This window comes from Trichechus manatus, unplaced genomic scaffold (assembly GCF_000243295.1).
Source record: "Trichechus manatus latirostris isolate Lorelei unplaced genomic scaffold, TriManLat1.0 scaffold00179, whole genome shotgun sequence".
NCBI lineage: Eukaryota > Metazoa > Chordata > Mammalia > Sirenia > Trichechidae > Trichechus > Trichechus manatus.
In genome coordinates this window covers 4467187-4490801 of record NW_004444115.1, presented here as the reverse complement: position 1 = coordinate 4490801, position 23615 = coordinate 4467187, and the positions used below count along the sequence as shown (strand labels likewise).

General features: G+C 38.3%; 1 protein-coding gene across 1 annotated transcript in view; it reads left to right on the top strand.

Moving 5' to 3' along the window:
* Window positions 1–23615, top strand: part of PLEKHB2 (pleckstrin homology domain containing B2) — a 65277-nt gene that overhangs the window by 1742 nt on the left and 39920 nt on the right. The window contains 4 exon segments of the mRNA XM_004387048.2: window positions 3494–3538; window positions 7323–7475; window positions 9709–9779; window positions 9781–9812. Of these exon segments, the coding sequence (XP_004387105.1) occupies window positions 3502–3538; window positions 7323–7475; window positions 9709–9779; window positions 9781–9812 (293 nt within the window). The 5' untranslated portion in view covers window positions 3494–3501.

Here is a 23615-nt window from a genome sequence, read left to right as displayed (position 1 = left end):
TTCTTGGAGAATTCCGAGTATTAGAGATTTGAATTCTCTTTCAGGTACTTCTAGTGCATTTTCTTCCACAGGAGAGTTATCTGGTGTTTTATTTTGGACGCCTACTGGAGCCATCCTGTCCTGTTTTTGTAAATGTTTTGATATTGTCTGCTGTTTTCAGGGCATTCAGTAGTTATTTTTCTCATTTATTGATTGTAGATTTTTTTGTTTCTTCCCTTTTTTTAAAAAAAGATTTGACTATGTCTGAGCAGGCGGACTGTGTGTTCTTTGTTGTGTGCTCGTCTGTGCGCTCAATACTTTTCACCTCCTTCTCCACCTGGCAGGTTCAGTCACTCAGATATGGTACAACAGGGAAGGTCTAGCTGAAGAGGAGTTACTGGGATGGGTTGTTTGTGGCACTTACTATAGCCACCAGGGCGGGTCGGTAATCAGTGCTGGGCAGGTTCCAGTAGGCTGTGCCTGTACTGCTTGGTGGTGTGATGTCAAGTGCACGGTGCAGGTAGGCAGGATGCAGCAAGGAGATTGTTATGTGTGGAGCTAAGATGGATATGGGAGAGAGGAACAGGAGACAAAAACATACAAACATACAAAAAAGAATGCTAGGGGAGCTTGGTGTTGGAATGGATAGATGAGAGATGGTTGTTTTGTCTCCCGTTGGTTGCTCCGTGAGGGTGCTTTCTCGTACCCCCTTTTGCTGGTCTCCGATAGGAGTCCAAGATGGTGGATCCGTGCTATGTTAGCTGGTAGGGGACCTCTGCTTGAATCTCTCCTCACTCTCTGTTCTCTGTCAGTTTTCTCACTCCATTTGGTGCTTGGCTGAGTTCTTTATCTCTTCATTTGATGTTTTAGGGTTTCTGGATTGTTGTATTCTCTGTTTGGCTTAGTTTTTCGGATCTTTGCTATGGAGGGATGGCGTGGTGCTTCTGCCTAGAGTGCCATTTTGCCAGAACTCTCCCCAATAATGCCTCCTTTTGTGTTTAACTGAATTTTTTGTAGTGAACCATTTTTAATCTCTTCTCGTTGATCTTCTTTCTATATGTGCTGTTTATTATTGAAATCTGTGTATTGTCATCTCCAACTATTGTAGAACTGTTTAATTTTTTAATTCTGTCAGTGTTTGCTATGCATGTTTTGAGGCTCTGATGTTAAGCACATATGTATTTATAATTGTTATATCTTGGTGAATTGACCTTTTAATCATTATAAAATGTCCTTGTCTCTTATAACAGATTTTGACTGAAAGTCTGTTTTGTCTGATATCAATACAGCCACCCCAGCTCTCTTTTGGTTATTATTTGTATGGAATATTTTTTTCCGACCTTTCACTTTCAACCTATTTAGGCCTAAAATGTGTCTCTTGTAGATAGCATATAGATGAATCATGTTTTTTAAATCTATTCTACTACTCTGCCTTTTGATTGGAGACTTTAAACCATTTGCATTTAAGGTAATTATTGATAAGGAAGGACTTACTTCCACCATTTTGCTATTTGTTTTTGTGTGTCTTATACCTTCTTTGTCTCTCATTTTCTCCAATATTGCCATCATTTGTGTTTAGTTGAGTTTTTGTAGCAGGGCTTTGAACCAGTTCTGCTGGTTCAATTATGGCTGAGGAAGCATCACCAGAACAGACCTAAATTTTTATAGTTACGGTGAGCCAGAAAGATAGCTGGATTGGGAAAAATTAGAGGTTGAAGCCCTGCTAGAAACTTAACCTGCCTCTTAGAGAACAAGAGCATCATACACATTGCATAAGAACCAAATCTTCTGCCCTCAGATTTTGAGCATAGCTGGAAGCAGTGCTGCCCTGCTCAAAGATGGCGGCTGACCGCACTGCTTTGAAATGTGTGCCACTCTTCTACAGTCCTGCCAGTAATCCAGTCTAACGCATCAGGCTCCTGAAAGAACTCACTACATCTCTTCTGAGTCTTCCATTCCAGGGCTCCAACCTGTAATTTTTCGCATTCTGGGTACCATGCCGAATCTGCCAGATTGTAAAACTTCGGGTCTGTTCCTGTTTTACTTTGTTGGCCATGGCTGAACTGGTTGGAAGCCCTGTTTTGTAGTGAACCACTTTTATTCGCTTCTCCTTTCCTTTTGTGTATATTTTTTTAGATATTTTCTTCGTGGTTACTGTGGGGGTTGTATTTAATATCCTAAATGTATAACAACTTAGTTTAAATTGATAACAACCTAACTTCAATAACATTCAATAGGAAACATCTAGCTCAATTGGTATAACATAGTTTTTAAAGAAAGTGTTCTACATCCTACTTTGGTAAGTAGTGTCTGGGATGTTAAAATCTTGTGAGCAGCCATCTAAGATACTCCAGTAGTCTCACCCCATCTGAGCAAGGGAGAATGAAGAAAACCAAAGATACAAGGGAAAGATTAGTCCAAAGGACTAATGGACCACAACTACCAAGCCTCCACCAGATTGAGTCCAGCATAACTAGATGGTGTCTAGCTACCACCACTGACTGCTCTGACAAGGATCATAATAGAAGGTCCCGAACAGAGCTGGAGAAAAATGTAGAACAAAATCCTAACCCACAAAAAAAGACCAGACTTAATGGTCTGACAGAGACTGGAGAAACCCTGAGAGTATGGCCCCTGGACATCCTTTTAACTCAGTACTGGAGTCACTCCTGAAGTTCGTCCTTCAGCCCAGGAGCAAGGATGAGAAGGCAGGAGGGGACAGGAATGCTGGTAATGTGTCCATCTGATAGGTAAAATTGTTAGCTCCTTGTTTTGATTTTTGTCTGTTTGAATTGAGAGAGAACTTGAGGACTTTTTATGAGTTTATTGACCATTTGTGTTGCTTTCCTGTAAATTGCTCAATTATTTCCTTTGTCTTTTCTTTATGATATATGTGAGCTTCATAAGTGAAGGAAATTAGCTCGTTTTCTGCCAAATAGCTGTAAATATTTTTTTCTTAGTTTGTTACTGGTCTCTTTGACCCTTTGTTTGCTTGTTTATTTGTTTGCTTTACAAAAGATTTGTAGTTGTATGAAGTTAAATTTATCAAACTTTTTTTGTCATGACTTCTGGTTTTCCATCATGACCTGGCCACTCAACCTACTGAACTAGTGCACATCCGACTGGGCCATATAAACAAACTGGGCACTTCAGGGATAAAGTTGAGAGGCAGTTGGACCCAGAATCCCAAGACGCAGGCATATCATGAGAAGCGTTAAGTCCTTGACAGAGCTAAATCTTAGTGTTCCTAGGGCTGCTTTAAGTCTCCTGAATGGAGTTAGACTCCTAATGTGGGCAGGGTGCTTAGGTTAAAGCCTAGGACTGGAGGCAGGGCCAGGGGTATTTGTTTGGGCCTCACTAAGGAGGTATTCTGTAAATGCCAGGTGGCCAATGAGGTAAAATGACTTTGGGCCCTCCCTCAGCTGCACTGGAAGGGATGAGGATTGGGACATGGACCAGATGGGTCATTATTTTCTGGGTTTAATTTTGAAACTGGCTGTTTCTCCTCCTGTAGGTCAAGAGATGGCGTTTGTGAAGAGTGGATGGTTGCTACGGCAGAGTGAGTACAGGACTTGAGCACCTTGCTTTGGTTTTTTAGTATTGCCTTAGGACACATCTTCACTTCCTTTTGCTGAAACAAACCACATTTAAAAGCAAATACAGGTATGCATTGCTTCATGTCCATGATACATTCTGCAGTGCCTACCTGAAGTAAAGTATTATTAACGCTGGTGCCCTGAATTTCCTCCTGGAAATTTTTAGAGCTCTATAAACTGCCTTTCTCCACCCACCCAGGGAACAACTCCTGGGTGCGCTTCTTTTTCCTCACTAACTTTATTATTAATGGCTGACCAGAGGCTCTCCTTGACTCTAACCATGCCTAGTTGACATATTGGCATGGAGGTATTGGTCTCTTTGGGTGTGGGAAATGCCTGTCTTATCTGAGGATTGAGCAGTGACTCAGTCTGAAATACTAGAGTCTGTAATTATAGGGATGAAGACTTGACTTGAGGGAATGAGTTTATCTAAAACCAAGCCTGTTTTCTGTTTTGCATCTCCAAAATCACTCTAGAGAAGAGACTAGATGCTTTATTTGTGGGATTGAGATCCACTTTCTTAGATATAGTTCTGTGGGCCTATCTTTCATATACTGTCTGTTTATCTCTGAGGCTGCCCTTCTAAATGGTCTGTTTTAAAGCAGGAATAACTAGCTTTTTTATTAAGGGAAGAGTAAGCAGATTGGTCTGATGTCCTTCTAGAAAGAGCAGAATTAAGGGAAAAATGATTACTACATCTATTACTCTAGCAGAAAACTGAGCTGTAGTACATACTGTTTATTGTTCAGAGACATGAATTTTTTTTAGTTGTGCTTTAAGTGAAAGTTTACAGTTCAAGTCAGTTTCTCATACAAAAATTTATGCACACATTGCTATGTGATCCTAGTTGCTCTCCCTATCATGTGACAGCGCATTCCTCCTTTCCAACCCAGATACCCCGTGTCCGTTTAACCAGCTCCTGTCCCTTTTTGCCTTCTCATCTCGCCTCTGGACAGAAGCTGCCCATTTAGTCTCATGTATCTACTTGAGCTAAGAAGCACTCTCTTCCTGAGTATCATTTTATGTCCCATAGTCCAGTCTAATCTTTGTCTGAAGAGTTGGCTTTGGGAATGGTCTCAGTTCTGGGCTAACAGAGTCTGGAGGCCATGTCTTCCAGGGTCCCTCCGGTTTCAGTCAGACCATTAAGTCTGGTCTTTTGACTAGAATTTGAGTTCTACACCCCACTTTTCTCCTGTTCCATCAGGGACTCTGTTGTGTTCCCTGTCAGGGCGGTCATTGTTGGTAGCTGGGCACCATCTAGTTCTTCTGGTCTCAGTCTGATAGAGTCTCCAGTTTACGTGGCCCTTTCTGTCTCTTGGGCTAATATTCTCCTTGTGTCTTTGGTGTTCTTCATTCTCCTTTGCTCCAGGTGGGTTGGGACCAATTGATGTATTTTAGATAGCTGTTCGCTAGCTTTTAAGACCCCAGATGCCACTCACTAAAATGGGATGCGGAACACTTTCTTAATAAACTTTGTTATACCAATTGACCTAGATGTCCCCTAAAACCATGGCCCCCAGACCCCCGCCCCTGCTACTCTGTCCAGAGACATGAATTTATATTTGAGGGATAACTTCAGAACTTAGCTGTAGTTGAGACTAGCAATGAAAAATGGACTGCCTGCCTTAGATGGTTTGTAAGAACTATTGTTTGTGGAGCGTGTTTGTGTTTTAAATATATTTTCTTTAGTTAATTCTCACAGTAGCTCTGTTTGGTAGATGGCATTACCCCAGTTTTCCAGTTAAAGAAATTGAGGTTTAATGATATTAGGTAATTTGTCTAAGTATAAACAGTGAGTGATAAACCATCCACATTTAAATTCAGGCCTGTCTCTCCCATAACTATATCCCTAGACTTGGGTGAATACTCAAGGTCTTTGTCAGTCCTACTATTCTTTGAATACATATAGCCATTGTAATGTGGAGTTTAAAAAGAAAGCCCTGGCATATCGGAGTCCAGCGCCAATCTTTGTGTAAGTTTCCTTGCTTTGGGTTTGTGGTCCCCGTCTCTTCAAAATGGTTACAGTGCGTGGGGAGCCTTGCTCAGGCCTTGAGTGTGTGCCCTCCTTTGCCGGCCTTTCAGATGTCCTTTGGTTTTTCTCCTTAGGGCCTACTGTACCCTTGTTTGGGGGTCAAGATTTTCTTTTTCCAGTACAGCTAGATGTGAATGCTCTGTTGACGTAAGTGAACAATGACCATTTTGATAATTTTGTTTTCTCCATCAGTGCCTAGCACAGTGATGTACATAAAATAGGCATCCTTTAAATAAACTGTACATACTTTCCAGTGTCTGGGTTCATGGCTCTTTGAAATGTTCAGAAGACTTATTCCATATTTTATCCCCAGATATGTGGGTTAATTTTCCCTCTTTGATGAAATCAGAAATATCACAATAAAATAAAATAAGGTGTAGTGTGTTACATACACTGAGATGCAGAGCAGCAGAGATATATATGGGGTTACATGTGAGCAGAGTGGTCCCCCAGCACACTTTTTCCTGCCTTTGCCACATAGATGTCTAGGATCCAGTATTTGATCTCTGGAAGGCATCCTGGTTGGGAATCTGCAGTCAGGGCTTCAATGACAGGTGACAGATACCTAGGTAGAATGTTCTAACCCAGTGATTCCACCTGTCTATTAGGGTGGGTGGTACTATTTGGTATTTTCTGCCCAGATTCGGCACTGCCAATCAAATGGATGCTGGTCAGTTTGGGTAAATGCTATGGGTGCCTCTCCTGTGAGGAGAGTACCTGATAATCGTAAAAGAAATTAAGGAGGCCGATGTTGCCTATTTGCTTGACAACACTAGTGAGCATAATGGAATTTGTGCACATTTGTCAAGAAGCAGAGTGGGATCTATAGGAACAAAAGCTGCAGTCTGGTTTGTAAATCATTGGGTAGTGTTTATATGTAATAGAGGTGCTGTGATGACTGGGCTAAAACTGTTCTCCTAGTCCACTGCAGTGGTTTTACTTTCTGGCTGGCCAAGAATTTACACCTTAATAAAGCTAAAGGCCTGGCCCAAGATTACAAACAAAAGGATGAATTCTCTCAAATTTGCAGAAGATTGTGAGGTAGTGGCATGCACACTAGACAGGATTCAGGTGCCCTGAGGTCCGGTGTCCTGCTCTGTTAATTTATTCAGTGTCTGACTCTCTGTATCTGCTTTAGGAAGGGAGACACCTCCCATGCTGTGGGCTTGCTGTGAGGAAGGACTGTTGAGAAAGAGTATATGTGAAAGCCCTTAAAGAAAAGGGAAAAAAGATATTTTTCTAAAAGAGGAAAGTGTTATTGGTAGGTATTTGCATATAGTCCAACATTTTCTGGCCAATCTAGCAAATTTACGTACTACTGGGAAAATTTAGATACTCCACATGGATAATTAAATGTTAGACATGTTTTACTAGCTCAAAATCAAGGTTGTGTTGAATTTAATGTTTCTCTTTCTTAAACAATGTTTTGGGATTTTCTCCTCAGCCTAAATTCTTAATTAAGCTGGTTGACTGTGTCATCAGTGTCTTTGATGTGTGCCTTATGCAGCCCTGTCACAGCATGGGTTGACATGTCTTGTAGTTTGCTTACACTTCCATTCTGATTGACTGCTCTGGGCATTGGATTCTGGGCATGGATCCTATGCAGGTGTACTTAAGGGGCCAGAGGAAAGTTTCCTTTGTTTCTGTTACCTTGTGTTAGAGGACAGAGTCCTTGTTCTTTTGGTCCAAAGCCAACCTTTCTCATTTTTTTTCAGGTACTATTTTGAAGCGCTGGGAAAAGAACTAGTTTGACCTGTGGTCAGATGGCCATCTGATCTATTATGATGACCAGACTTGACAGACTGTCGTGGATGAAATCCACATGCCAGTGGACTGCACCAACATCCGAATGGGGCATGAGTGTTGGGGTAAGGAAGTCTGTCTTGTGCCAACTTCTGTCATCTACCCTTCCTTACGCTTGATGGGAGCTGGATCCTCTTCTGTACATGTTCTGCTTTTAACATTCCAAAGAAAGGTTCTATCTGGGAAGGGCTTACCACAGTGGGAACCCAGGCATTTAGATCAGGAACTATATGGTTTGGGGAAAATTAATTTTCTTATGTGAGTTAGACCCACCAGTCCATGTCCATTCCCTTCTCATGGAGAAGGTGGTAGAGGATTAAAGAATCAGAGTGTTGGAAACCCTAAGAAAGAAGGGGCCATCCTAGAAAGTGTTGATTTTGTGACTTAGTAACTAGCATCTGTTTTATGATGGCCCTTGTCAGTTTCTTAAAATCTGTGATGTCTTGGTTTGTTGGAGATATTCCTTAGAGTGATTTTAAAGGAATAGATTTTAACAAACAAACATAAGATATTTCTGTTTCTAATAAATGGTGTATGTAGATTACCTGATGTTTTACTAGCTCTGCTGCTAATTGGACTTGGGAGTCACAAGTGAGGTATCTGCTTGAAGTAGCCATTGGTGTTTGTAACATCCTGCCCCTACATAATAGTTTTGAAACACAAGTCTCCATGGACCAGTTTTTGAAATGTCTATCTAACCTGACCTCAAATATTTCACTTATCTCTTAGTACATAGAGATATTTTAAAAATCTGCTTTTTACTTTTGTTAAAGCCGTAAATTGGTTTGGTGCTTCCTATGAATGAAAGCAGTAACTCTTTTGTCACTTGATGCTTTGTAATACTTTTTGTTGTGAGGAGGCATATTCTTCTAATGTCTGGGCTGTTCTGTATATCTTGATGTGTGGATTGCCTCTAGAAGACGTGCTGAAATAAACTTGTTCTTCCTGCAGGAAGTTTAATTAGAACAGTTGTGATTCATGTGTTTAATTCTGTAGAGCAGAACAAAGATGTTTATGTATAGGCAGTCCTCAGGTTACGAATGAGATCTGTTCCTAAGTCTTTAAGTTGAATTTGTAGGTAAGTCAGAACAGGTGCATACAGTTCTTATTTAGCCTCACTTTTGTGCAAGAAAAGGCGCAAAGCCTTTTCAATGATTTAAAAGCTGTATGTGCAACAAGTGAAGGTAATTGTGTTGAAGAATTTGTTGCAAGTTCAATCATTTCAAAGTTGAGGGCAAATTTACATAAGATTAAAGGACAAGTACCAGTTGTCCCTAAATTCTACTTTCCTAACCCGGGGACTTACTGTAATTATAATGTTCAGAAGTACTTGTCTGTAGTTTAGTCAACTTTCCTTTGTATTCTCTTCTGTATACTCAGCCTGCATTTGAATTAGAGTTGGTGGCACCTGTGGACTTTTAGTCGCAAAAACAAAGACTGTTAATTTATGTGTTGGGCAAGTCCCTGGGAGCCACCACCTTGCATCCAATTTTGGTAGCTCTCAGTTTGGACGTTTTCTTGGCTGTAGGTGTTGTTAATGTGCATACTTGTTTCCTTTCCTTTCTACCTTTTCGGCTCAGGCCAAGAGTTCTTTCTCAGATGTAGTGCTTGATTTATTCAGCCTAGTCCTTTGCTTGTCAGTGATGTTAGATGTTAGAATTTGTGAAAGACATCTGTCTTAGGCTGGGTTACCTAGAGAAGCAAAACCGGTAAAGCATATAAATATGTATATAGAGAGATTTATATCAAGGAGATGGCTCATGTGATTGTAGAGACTGGAACGTCCCAAGTCCATGGGTCAGGACACAGGCCTCTCCTGATTCATGTAGCGGCAGGGGCTGGTGAACCCAAGATTGGCAGGTCAGACAGCAGGTCTCTTGCTCACAGGCTGTGAAGACTGATGAATCCCAAGATTGGCAGGCAAGACCACAGGTAAGTTTCTAGATCAAGTCACAAGAAATGGAGGTCAGACTAACAGGAGCCAGCTGCAGGATCCAGAGCGAAGAAAAGCCCACAAGCCTTGCCAGAATGTCCAGTTATATTTGAAGCAGGCCACATGCACAAGGAAACTCCCTTTCAAATGATTGGCTACTCACAGCAGATCCCATCATGGAGGTGATAGCATTATATCAAAATCATCATGGAAGTGATCACATCATCATATGACTGCCAAACTACATTGTAGCTGCCAAACCACTGAGAATCATGGCCCAGCCAAGTTGACACACATTCTTAACTATCACAACATCCTTAGGAAAAAGTATATAAATATTCCTTTACTCTGTTTATTTTTCATAGATATTCAGCCTCCAGATGGGAATTCAAAAGACTGTATGCTACAGATTGTTTGCCGAGATGGGAAAACTGTCAAATCTTTGTGCAGAAAGCACAGATGATTGTTTGTAAGTTCTGGTTTCTTATGTGTTTAATTTAATTTTTTTTTTCTGTTTTAATTTCCAATTATATTTTCTTTTTCAAAGAAAGGAAAGAATGGGAGTAGAGTTTTCCTTCAGGCAGCAGATTAAGGGACTCAAAGACAATGAATGGATGGAGGAAATTATAAGAGGGTCTTTTCTATCTCCAGTAACCCTGATTCTAGTTTCTGCCTTTCCAGGACTTCCCTGGGCAGAATTCCATTATACTTATAGTAGCAGAAGGCGGTAGTATACGGTCATTTTGTACTCTCTTTTTCATTTTACTAGATAGAGATTGGATAATGGGCACAGTGAGCATTTTCTTATATCTTCTTTTTTTAAACGTAAATGTCTTTCTAAAAGGCCCTTCTGCCTCACCAATAATATTTTATTAAAGTGTACTGACATATGTTTTGTGCAACCTTTTCCTTCCTTTTATGGTTCTAACTCTTTTCTGCCATCTCTAAAGAAGAGGAGGAGAAATGCAGGAAGGAAAATCTGACTGTTCTTAGTTTGTTAAGATTGACACTGGTGTTGGAGCAGAACCTTGAAACCACTGATTGAAATGAAATTTGGGGAGAAGGATGGATTTTTTTCTGTCCAGTGTGTATTACTAGCTATGAGTTAACTCTGGACATCATGAGAATTAAATAGCAGAGATTACTAACATATTCATATTTATGTGACATTTTCACAAAATGCTGCAGACCTACCCCAGCATTTCAAATATTTTCTTATCTTCAATAGAAACATTTATTCCTTATTAAACTCTAGAGTTTATTTTAAATTCCAGATATAGCTGCTTTTGTGCATTATTCTAATTTATATCAACAACTTTAAAATGCTGGATTCTAGAAGAGATGTGGCATTTCTAAAGACTGACAGAGAAATGACCATTTGTCAAGACAGTTTGCTACTTTTGTAAAGTAGCAATTTTATTACTACTTTATTATTATATTATTAACTATTTACTAGTAGCTAACATATACTGAGCACTTACTTTACACTAGGCACTGAGTTAACTACTTTACATAGGCTATTGCTTCCTTACCATATCTTATGAGATAGGTACTGTTGTTATTCTTTTTTTTCATAATTTATTTTATTGATGTTGTTGAGAATATACACAGAACATACACCAATTCAGCAATTTCTACATGTACAGTGCAGTGACATTGGTTACATTCTTTGAGTTGTGCAACTATTCTTTTTTTTTTCCCATGGCGATACTCCTTTATCTTATTGTACTTTAGATGAAGGTTTATAGAGCAAACTAGCTTCTCATTAAACAATTAATACACATACTGTTTTGTGACATTGATTACCAACCCCATGACTTGTCAACACTCTCCCCTTCTTGACCTTAGGTTCCCCATTACCAGCTTTCCTGTGCCCTCCTGCCTTCTCATCCTTGCCCCTGGGCTGGTGTGCCCATTTAGTCTTGTTTTGTTTCATGGGCTTGTCTAATCTTTGGCTGAAGGGTGAACCTCAGGAGTGACTTCATTACTAAGCTATAAGGGTATCTGGGGGCCATACTCTTGGGGTTTCTCCAGTCTCTGTCAGATCAGTAAGTCTGGTCTTTTTTTTTTTTTTAGTTAGAATTTTGTTCTACATTTTTCTCCAGCTCTGTCTGGAATCCCCTATTGTGATCCCTATCAAGGCATTTGGTGGTGGTAGCCAGGCACCCACTAGTTGTGCTGGACTCAGTCTGGTGGAGGCTGTGGTAGTTGAGGTCCATTAGTTCTTTGGACTAATCTTTCCCTTTTGTCTTTGGTTTTCTTCATTCTCCCTTGCTCCAGATGAGGTGACACCAGTGGATGCCCGCCTACAAGCGTTTAAGACCCCAGATGCTACTCACCAGTGTAGAATGTAGAACATTTTCTTTATAAAATATGTTATGCCAATTAAGCTAGATGTTGCCTGAGACCATGGTCCCCACAGCTCTCAGCCCAATAATTCGGTCCCTCAGGGAGTTTAGACATGTCTATGGAGCTTCCATGACTTTGCCTTCATCAGGTTGTGCTGGCTTCCTGAGTATTGTGTACTGTCTTACCCTTCACCAAAGTTACCACTTATCTATTGTCTATTTAGTATTTTTCCCTCTCCACCCCTCCCATCCCTGGTAACCATCAAAGATTGTTTCTTTTTGTGTGTAAATATTTTCATGAGTTTTTATAGTAGTGGTCTCATACAATATTTGTCCTTTTGTGATTGACTTATTTCACTCAGCATAATGCCCTTCAGATTCATCCATGTTGTGAGATGCTTCGAAGATTCATCGTTGTTCTTTATCGTTGAGTAGTATTCCATTGTGTGTATGTACTGTAGTTTGTTTACTTATTCATCTGTTGATGGGCATCTAGGTTGTTTCCATCTTTTTGCTATTGTGAATAATGCTGCAGTGAACATGGGTGTGCATATGTCTATTTGTGTGACAGCTCTTATTTCTCTAGGATATATTCCTAGGAGTGGAATTGATGGATCATATGATATTTCTATTTCTAGCTTTTTAAGGAAGCAGCATATGTTTTCCAAAATGGTCGTACTATTTTGCATTCCCATCAGCAGTGCATAAGAGTTCCAGTCTCCCCGCAGCCTCTCCAACATTTGTTATTTTCTGTTTTTTTGATTTGTGCCAATAATGCTGAGATGAGAGGGTATCTTATTGTGGTTTTGATTTGCATTTATGTAATGGCTAGTGATCTCAAGCATTTCCTCTTGTGTCAGTTAACTGTTTGAATGTCTTCTTTGGTGAAGTGTCTGTTCATTTCCTTTGCCCATTTTTTAACTGGATTATTTGTCCTTTTGTTGTAGAGGTGTTGGATTTTCCTGTAGATTTTAGAGATTAGACCTTTGTCGGATTTGTCATAGCCAAGAATTTTTTCCCAGTCTGTAGGTTCTCTTTTTACTCTTTTGGTGAAGTCTTTTGATAAACGTAAGTGTTTAATTTTTAGAAGATCCCAGTTATCTAGCTTATCTTCTGGAGTTTGTGTGTTGATGGTTATGTTTTGTATCGTGTTAATGCCTCTAGTGTTGATCCTATTTTTCTTCTATGATCTTTATAGTTTTTGGTTTTATATTTAGGTCTTTGATCCATTTTGAATTAGTTTTTGTGTATGGTGTGAGGTATGGGTCCTGTTTCATTTTTTTTTTTTTTAATGCAACCAGTCTTACCTTCCATTTCCAATTTGCTCCTCTGCCATTAACTTAAACTCACTGCCCTCTAAGTTTTGTATATAATCTTTTAAGTTGCTGTTGTCGGTTTGATCCCATATAGATAGATGTTAAAAGAATCCAGTGCTCAAGGCAGACATTCTCTACTAGTTAAGCTAAACTATTGTTTGGTTTAGAGAAGACTTCAGACAATATTTTTGGTTTAAGGTTTTAGTTTTAAAGATTATTTCAGGGTGATATTTCAGAGGTTCATCCAGCCTGCATAGCTCCAGAAAGTCGGTATTCCATGAGACTGTGAAGATGTCCTTCATTTTCCTCCTTTTGATCAGGATTTCTCCATAGAATCCATCCATATTGTAGCATGTATCAAGACTTCATTTCTCTTACTGCTTGAGTAGTATTCCATTTTATGTACGTACCACATTTTGTTTATCCATTCATCTGTTGATGGGCATTTAGGTTGTTTCCACCTTTTGGCTATTGTGAAATGTGCCGCCATGAACGTTGGTGTACAAGTCTTTGGGTCTCTGCTTTAAAGTTTTTTGGATGTATAGCTGGGAGTGCAATTGCTGGATCATATGGTAGTTCTATTTTCAGCTTTTTGAGGAACCGCCACACTGTTTTCCACAGCAGCTGTACGTTTTGCATTCCCATCAGCAATGAATAAGGATTCTAACATCCTCGCCAACATGTGTTATTTTCTGTTTTTTTAATCTTAGACATCCTAGTGTGAGTGAAATGGTATGTCATTATGATTTTGATTTGCATCTCTCTGATTGCTAATGACACTGAGCTCCTTTTCATGTGTTTGGAGGCAATTTGAATGTCCTCTTTGGTGAAATATCTATTCAGTTCCTTTGCCCATTTTACGATTGGGTTATTTGTCTTTTTATTTTTAAGTTGTTGAAGGTTTACATGTATTTTGGTTATTAGATTCTTATTGGATACATGGTTTTTGAAAATATTCTTTCAGTCAGTAGCTTGTCTTTTCACTTTTTTGGTGAAGCCTTTTTGATAAACAAGTTTTTAACTTTAATGTGGTCCTATTTATTCATTTTGTATTTTGCTGTTAGTGCTTTTCTTATTATATTTAGATATTCCATTGCTAAAAACTAGGCCTGACAGTGTTGCCTCTGCATTTTCTTCTAAGAATTTTATGGTTTTAGGTTTCACATTTAGGCCCTTAATCCATTTTGAATTTGTTTTTGTGTATATTGTGATGCATATATTCTGTGTCATTTTTCTGCATGTGGAAATCCAATTTTCCCAACACGATTTATTGAAGAGACTCTTCTTTCCCCATTGAATGAACTTAGCACGCTTGTCAAAAATCAGTTGACCATAGATGTGTGGGTTTATTTCTGGGCTCTCAGTTCTATTCCATTGGTCTGTGTTTCTGTTGTTATACCAGTACCAGGCTGTTTTGATTACAGTAGCTGTATAATATGTTTTAAAATCAGGAAGTGTGAATCCTTTTGCTTTGTTCTTTTATTTCAATATTGCTTTAGCTGTTTGGGGCCTCTTGCCATTTCACATAAAGAACATTGATTTTTCCATTTCTGTAAACAAGGCTGTTGGAAATTAGATTGGGATAGTATAAAATCTACACATCACTTTGGGTAGTATTTACATCTGTCATGGATTGAATTGTGTCCCCCCAAAATATGTGTCAACTTGGCTAGACCATGATTCCCAGTATTGTGTGATTGTCCACCATTTTGTCATCTGATGTGATTTTCCTGTGTGTTGTGGATCCTACCTCTGTGATATTAATGAGGTGGGATTAGCAGCAGTTATGCTAATGAGGCAGCAATCAATCTACAATATTAGGTTTTGTTTTAAGCCAGTCTCTTTTGTGATACATCCTTCCCTGGAACTGGCACCCTGAATTTGGACTTCTAGCTTACTAGACTGTGAAAGAATAAATTTGTCTTTGTTAAAGCCATCAACTTGTATTTCTATTACAGCACCACCAGATAACTAAGACAACATTTTAACGATATTAAGTCTTCTAATCCATGAATTTGGAACATCTTTCTATTTATTTTGGTCTTCTTAAACCTCTTTCAGCAGTGTTTTAAAATTTTCATTGTGTAAGTCCTTCATGTTCTTGGTTAAATTTATTCCTAGATATTTTATTCTCTTAGATGCTATTGTTGTTGTTGTTGTTGTTGGGTGCTGTCCTGTGCCATCCTCACAATTGTTGTTATATTTGAGCCCATTGTTGCAGCCACTGTGTGAATCTTCCTCTTTTTCACTGTCCTTCTACTTTACCAAGCATGATAACCTCCTCTAGGGACTGGTGCCTTCTGATAACGTGTCCAAAGTATGTGAGACAAAGTCTTGCCATTCTCCCTTCCAAGGAGTACTCTGGCTATATTTCTTTCAAGACAGACTTGTTCATTCTTCTGGCAGTCCATGGTATATTCAGTATTCTTTGCCAACAGCATAATTCAATGGCATTAATTCTTCTTTGGTCTTCCTTATTCATTGTCCAGCTTTCTTATGCGTCTTCTACCAATCCTAATGACTCGTTCTTCTTCATATAGTCCAGCTTCTCGGATTATTTGCTCAGCATACATACTGAATAAGTATGGTGAAAGGACGCAGCCTTGACACATACCTTTCTTGATTTTACACCATACAGTATCCCCTTGCTCTGTTTCAACAACTCCTTTTTGGTCTATGTACAGTTTCCACATAAGCACAATTAAGTGTTCTGTAATGCTCATTCTTTGAAATGTTTTCCATAATTTGTTATGATCCACACAGTCAAATGCCTTTGCATAGTCAATAAAATACAGGTAAACATCTTTCTGATATTCTCTGCTTTCAGCCAAGAGCCATCTGACATCAGTAATGATATTCCTTGTTCCACATCCTCTTCTGAATCCAGCTTTAATTTCTGGCAGTTCCCTGTCGATGTATTGCTGCAACAACTTTTGAATGATCGTCAGCAAAATTTTACTTGTCTGTGATATTAATGATATTGTTTGATAATTTCTGCATTCTGTTGAATCACCTTTCTTTGGAAGGGGCACAAATATGGATCTCTTCCAGTTGGTTGGCCAGGTAGCTGACCTTTCATTTAGCAGTCAATTGCTTTAACCACTGTACTGCCAGGGCTCTTTAAATTGGGATAATTAAGGATAATTTTACCATGTCAAGGTCCTTCACTTTAATTACTCTTAAAGAGTCCATTTTGCCATGTTAAGTTACATATTCACAGGTTCTGGGAATTAGGGGTGGACATCTTTGGAAGGACCGTTACTCTGTCTACCACACTTCCTAAGCTTTTGAAGCTAGTAAGTAGACGTAGGATTTGAACCTGTGTCTCCAGAGCCTTTTGTTCTTAACTACTCCGCTCTACTGTGCCGAGATTGTCATGTGCACAAAGAATTCCTTTAGTAATAGTGGAAAAAATCTGGAACTAAAATTTAAAATATTTTAACAAAACATGGGAGATTTTGTTGTAGAATGGGGGAGAAGTAAAAGTATACTCGAGGAATTGCCTTGTTTGACTTGGAAGGGCTAGCGTGTTGGAGGAAGGCTGATTTTTTTTTTTTTTTTAAATCTAGATGGGAAAATAGAAGTTTATATATGTTTCTAATTTTAAGGGCATAAATTAGAGAAGACAAAAATGGAATACTTTATAAACTAGAAAAATAAAAACAGAAAACATTTCTCAAGAAAGGCATGAAAAGGAAAACATGATAAAACTGTGACACGAAATGAATTGACAGCAATTAGACCAACCATATCTATGATCTCAGTTAATGCAAGTTGAGTAATTTCCCCTTGAGAAGAGTAATATCTGAGATTGGGCAAACAAACAAACAAAAAGCAAGAAACACACTTGAAATAAAATGACATAGAAATGTTAAAAAAAGTAAAGAGTAGGAGATCTCAGTAAAGATGGTGAAGTGAATTAGGATAATCTTCTCTAACTACCTATAGAAATGAAAGGGAAAACATTTCAATAGCAACGCTAAATAAAGAGACTCTACCTCAGGCACAACTATAAGAAAGTGACATTCAAAGAAAAAAACAGAAGAATCTGCTAAAGTATGTCACTGTTCTTAACCCTACCTCACCTCTCACAAGGAGCTACAAGATGAGTTAAATTTTGCAAATATTTGGAAATACCTTGCAGTCTAGAGACATGCAGATTAAGTGAGTAAGATAATTTTTGGAAAAGTTAAGGAAAATCCCTTAATATGATTTCCTTGGGACCTTAGCAGAGGCTGGAAGGATCCTCCAGGGATTGTCATTCCAGGGCACTGGAAGGCATTGAAGTTCACAGGAGTAAAATAATTCTCTGGCTAGTGAAATGAGCTCTAGAACAAGACATTCAAAGGGCTATGTTCAGAAGTGAGTGTAGAACCCAGATTTCCTGGAAGAAATTTCTTCTTTTCCTACCCCTTTGCCTTCAGATTATAGAAAAGTGATTGAGGGCAACACCTCGTCTTCAAATTGTTGGGGGTGGAGTGGGGAGGGGAGACCATTGATGCCAGGTTAGACAGGAAGGCTGCCAAGGAGAAATAATTCATACCATTATTAGAGTAAATAGAAGTTTATGACTTCGCTTCTTATGTTAAGCATGAGCAGGATTCAAAGAAACTATGCGACTATATCATAGAGGAAAAAGAAAGGAAAACACAAGCCTTAGGATAGTCTGGAGGAAATAAAAGGCAAGGAACTGAAGCAAATTTTCGAAGAATACTTTCCTGGTTACCATAATTAAAACTGTAACTACCCTCCCTCCCAACATACACACACATACATACTGTGTAACCAACTATTTATCTTGTTTGTCATTTCCTTTTATTAGAATATAAGGTTTGTGATATCAGGCATTTGTTTTTCTTTTGTGTGCTTTTGTATTTCTATAGCTTAGAAGCTTGTCACAGGAGCCACCATTCATATTATAGTCTAAAGGAAATGGCTTTCCCTGGGATATAACCTCAACTAAAAAGCAAATTATTGACATGAAGTTAAGATGCTCTCAGTGAAAGGAGAGGAAAAAGATTAAAGGATTTTGAAAAAAGATCAGAGCTATGTTAGAAAGACTAAAAGAGTCCATCAGAAAGATTATTGATGTCCCTAGAGGATCCAAAAAGAGGTATTTAGAGATTCAATGACAGAAAGTTTTATGACATAATAGAACTGAATTTGTAGACCGAAGACCATACTATAGTCTCCCACCTGAAGCAACAACAATGAAAAACCCAGACAAGATATAGTTAGTCAGCATTCTGTTCCAACGACTCCATCGTAAGTCGGTTCTGATGTAAGTCTAATACCTCATTTTTTTTTTTTTTTGGTTTTCTTTATTGGCTTTTATCATCAGTATCTTTATAAATCTAATCTTTATTTGTCTTTGGGGGTGGCAAACATTATGTATAAGCTTACAGATATATTTTAACATTGTAGGAGCCCTGGTGGTGTAATGGTTAAGAACTCAGCTGCTAACTAAAAGGTTTGCAGTTCAAATCCAGCAACCACTCCTTGGAAACCCTATGGGACAGTTCTGCTCCATCCTGTAGGGTAGCTATGAGTCAGAATTGACTCGACGGCAATGGGTTTTTTTTAATACATGTATAGTACATATTACTAACAATAAGATACACAAACAAACAAACAAAAAAAGACGGTCGTATGTGTGGTTCATCATAACTTGAGTGCATCATAAATCAGGGACCACCTGTATGTGCAAATAGTTTTCAAGACAGTGGACATAAGGCAGTGAAGGATAATGATCCCTAAGAGACAGGAAACAAAGGAAGTTTGCCCTGTGATTGCCCCAACTTACTGTTTTGAGAGAGTTTACAGGCTGTGGTGCAGGGTTGGGGAGCTCACACAGAGCATGACATTCTCCTGGGTTGATGTAATGGGCCTCAAAATCCAGGGAGCCTAAGATGACTAGAATTTGCAGTACAGAGTATTGGAGAGGAAAGAACTGCACAGAGAAAGACCTATAGAAGGCTTCTGAAGATCTATAGAGGGCTTGTCTTGAGTTTTTAGTGGCCTGTGCACTCACAGACAAACTGCCTGACGCTGGGGAAAGAGCCATATGGAAGATTTAGAAGAAATAGTGCCTGTAGCTCACATGGGACTGCGAATATGACTGTTCTCACCAGCTAGACTGAAAAACCTCAGAATTCCCATGGCATTGGGTGGAGTACTTTTCTCTCTTCTCAATAGTGGGGAATACTTAGCCCCTGACTAAACACTTTGGGCTTGCTAAACAAATCTTAAAAGCAAGACCCAAAAGTATCAAACTGTTCCAAATAATTTAACTGCACTTCAGGACAAAGATGAAGAATATTTATAGGAATACAAAAATATCTAGCACCCAACAAGTTAAAATTGACAATGTTGGTCATCTAATCAAAGATTAGCAGGCATGCAAAAGGCAGGGAAATATGAAAGTAATGAGAAAAATCAACCATTTGAAACCCACCTGTTGTAAACTGAATTGTGTTCCCTCCAAAATATGTGTTGGAATCCTAACCCCTATACCTGTGGATATAATCCCGTCGGAAATAGGGTTTTTGTAATGTTAATGAGGCCATACCAGTGTAGGGTGTGTCCTAAACTTAATCACCTATGGATTATAAAAAGAATAGATTAGATAGACATGCAAAAATGGGGGAAAGACAGACCCATGTGAGTATTGTCTGTAAGCCAGGGAACCAAGTAACCCCCAGGACTACCTATAAGGAAGGAATCTACATGGCTGAGACCCTGATTTGAACTTGTAGCCTCCAAAAAGGTGAGAAAATAAATTTCTGCCCTTTAAAGCCACCCATTTGTGGTATTTCTGTTACAGCAGCATTAGGAAACTAAGACACAACTCATTGTGACACAGATGTTAGAATTTGCAGAGAAGGTCATTTAAAGTGGTTTTAACTATTCCAGATGTTCAGTAAGGTAGAGACATTGAAGGTATAAAAACTCAAATAGAACTGTGACAGATACAAACTACAAAATGTGTGAGATTAAAAAAAAAAAAACCCTGTGGATGATGTTAAAGACAGATCAGACATTGAAGAAGAAGAGATTAGTGAACTTGAAGACATAGCAATAGCAACTATTTGAATTAAAACAGAGAAAGAAAGATTTAAAAAAAAAAGTGTCAGTGAACAGTGGGACACCTTAAAGCAGCCTGATATATATGTAATTGGAGTCCCTGAAGGAGGAAAAAGGAATAACAGAAAACATATTTGAAGAAATAATTGCTAAAAATATCCCAAATTTGTTAAATTATAAACCTACAAAACCAAGAAGTTCAACTTATCCTAAGCACGAGAAGCACGAAGGAAACCATATCAAGGTAGATCTAATAAAATTGCTCAAACTAGTGATTAAAAAAAAATCCTTAAAGCAGCCAGAAAAAAACAGCACATTATGTACAGAGGAACAAAATTAAAGAAAATAGACTTTTCACTGTAAACAGTGCAAGGAAGAAGACAGTGGAACAACATCTTTAAAGTGCAGTAGGAAAAAAACTGTCGACCTAGAATTCTACGATCAGCAAAAATGTCTTTTGAAAACGAAGGCAAATTACAGACTTTCTGACATCCAAAAGCTGAAAGAATTTATCAGTAGCAGACCTGCAGTACACAAAATGTTAAAGGAAGCCTTTCAGACCCTATAGGACAGAGTAGAACTGCCTTGTAGGGTTTCCAAGGCTGTAAATCTTTATGGAAGCAGACTGCCACATCTTTCTCCTGCAAAGTGACTGTTGGGTTCAAACCACCAACCTTTCAGTTAGCAGCTGAGCATTTTAACCACTGTACCACTAGGGCTCCTAAGTATAGACCCATTGGTGTATATATATATATAAATATATATATAGTATGTATATTTATATATACTACCACTTGTCTGTCAGTTTGTCGTACTATGATGGCTTGTGTGTTGCTATGATGTTGAAAGCTATGCCACTGGTATTTCAAATACCATCAGGGTTACCCACAGTGGACAAACTTAGCAGAGCTTCCAGAATAAGACTAGGAAGAAAGGCCTGATGATCTACTTTGGAAAGTTAGCCAATGAAAGCCCTATGGATCACAATAGAATATTGTCTAATATAGTGCTGAAGATAAGCCCTGAACCCCCTAGGTTGGAAGCCACTCAAAATGCACAGTGACCACAACAATGAACCAGAGCATCAAGGATTGTGAAGATGACACAGGACCTGGTAGCATTTTATTTTGTTATACATTGGGTTGCCATGGGTCAGAACCAACTTGATGGCAAATAACAACAAAATATATATATATATGTATACATATATATATGTATGTCTTAGTTATCTAGTGCTCCTATAACAGAAATACCACACGTGGATGGCTTTAACAAAGAGAAGTTTATTCTCTCACAGTCTAGTGGGCTACAAGTCCAAATTCAGGGCACCAGCTCTGTTGACTCTGGAGGAAGGTCCTTATCATGGAAGGTCCTTGTCATTAGTCTTCCTCTGGTCAAGGAGCTTCTCAGTGCAGGGACCCCAGGTCCAAAGGATGCGCTATTCTTCTGGGTCTTGTTTCCTGGTAGTATGAGGTCCCCATGTCTCTCTGCTCGCTTCTCTCTTTTATATGTCAAAAGGGATTGACTTAAGACACTGTCTAATCTTTCAGATCTCATCAGTACAACTGCTGCTAATGTCATTAACATCATAGTGATAGGATTTACAACACATAGGAAAATCACATCTGATGACACAATGCTGGACAATCACACAGTACTGGGAATCATGGCCTAGCCAGATTGATACACAATAAAGCAAGAAAAAGAAATAAAAGGAACCAGACTGCAAAGAAAGAAGTAGACTGGTTTTGTTCACGGATGACGTGATAGTCTATGTATAAAATCCATAAAATCTACAAAAAGCTACTAGAAATTTTAAGTGAGTTTTGCAAAGTTTCAAGGTCCAAGCTCAGTATATAAAAATGAAGTATTTGTATATACTAATAACATTTGGAAATTGATTTTTTTTGAAAAACATTTACAACAACATCAGAAAATACGAAATACTTAAGGATAAATCAGAGGAAAAACCTGCAAGACCTGTAAACTAAACCTATAAGACATTACTGAGAGATAATAAAGAAGGCCTAAATAAATTCCTTGATCATGGATTGTAAAACACAATATTAAGATGGTAGTTCTCCCATCAAAATCCCGGGTTTTTTTTTTTTTTTTTAAGAATTTGATAAATCGGTTTATTAATTTCCATGAATTTAATTGGAAGTGAAAAGGACCTGCAACAGCCTAAACAACTTTGAATAAGAAGAGAATTGGAGAGCTAACACTACCTAGCTTCAAGACTTATTATAAAGCTACAGCAATCAATGTATGTTCTTTTGGATCAAGATAGGTAAGAACATCAGTGGAACAGGATAAAGAGTCCAGATGTAGACCCCCTACATTTATGAACAATAGATATTTGACAAAGATGCAAAGATAATTCAGTGTAGAAAGGAAGTCTTTTCAACAAATGGTGCTGAACGATTGGATGCCCACGTGCAAAAAAAGAAAAAAGAACTCTGATCCAAACCAGGCACCAAATATAAAAATTAAATAAAAATGATTCTTAGATCCAAATGCCAAAGTTATAGAACTTTCAGAACAAAACATAGAAAATCACTGTGACCTTAGATTATGGCAAAGTTTTATTGCATGTGATATCAAAAGGACCATCCATAAAAGAAAAACATTTATAAATTGGACTTCATAAAAATTGAAACACTTTTGCAAAAATTATAGGGATTAGCAGTTACCAAGGGTTAGAAACGGTGGGGTGAAGAAGGATAGGGTTCATAGTCTCCTCATGGGAAATCTTTGTAGTGATGGAATAGTTCTGTATCCTGACTATGATTGTGGTTGCATGAATCTACACATATAATAAAATGCCAAGAATAATACACTTTACATCAATGTCAGTTTCCTGGTTTTGATATTGTAGAGTAGTTATGTAAGATGTAACCAGTGGGGAAACGGTGAAAAATACATGGACCTCTCTGTACTAGCTTTGAAATGTTCTGTAAATCTGTAATTGTTTCAAAATAAAAAGTTAAAAAAAAAAAACAACCTAATATACCTCCCTTCCCCCACAGATCTGTTCTTCAAAAAACCTGTTAAATGAAAAGACAAGCCACAAACTGGGAGAAAATATTTGCAAAGTATTTCTCTGATAAAGTACTGTACTTCAATAATGAGAAAACTAACCATTGAACAATGGGCAAAAAGATTATAACAAATACTTCACCAAAGAGGATATACCAAAAAAAAAAAAAAACCACAACCCATTGCCGTTGAGTTGATTCCAACTCATAGTGACCCTATAGGACAGATTAGAACTGCCCCATAGAGCTTCCAAGGAGCGCCTGATGGATTTGAACTGCCGACCTTTTGGTTAGCAGCTGTAGCTCTTAAGCACTATGCCATAAGAATGTAAATAAACCATGGAAACATACTCAACATCATTAGATATTTGCAAATTAAAACTCCTGGACACTATTAGAATGCCTAAAATATACTTGTGGGAATGTAAACTGGTACAACTACTTTTTTTTTTTAAATTTTTCTTTAATTTTTATTTTTTTAATTTTT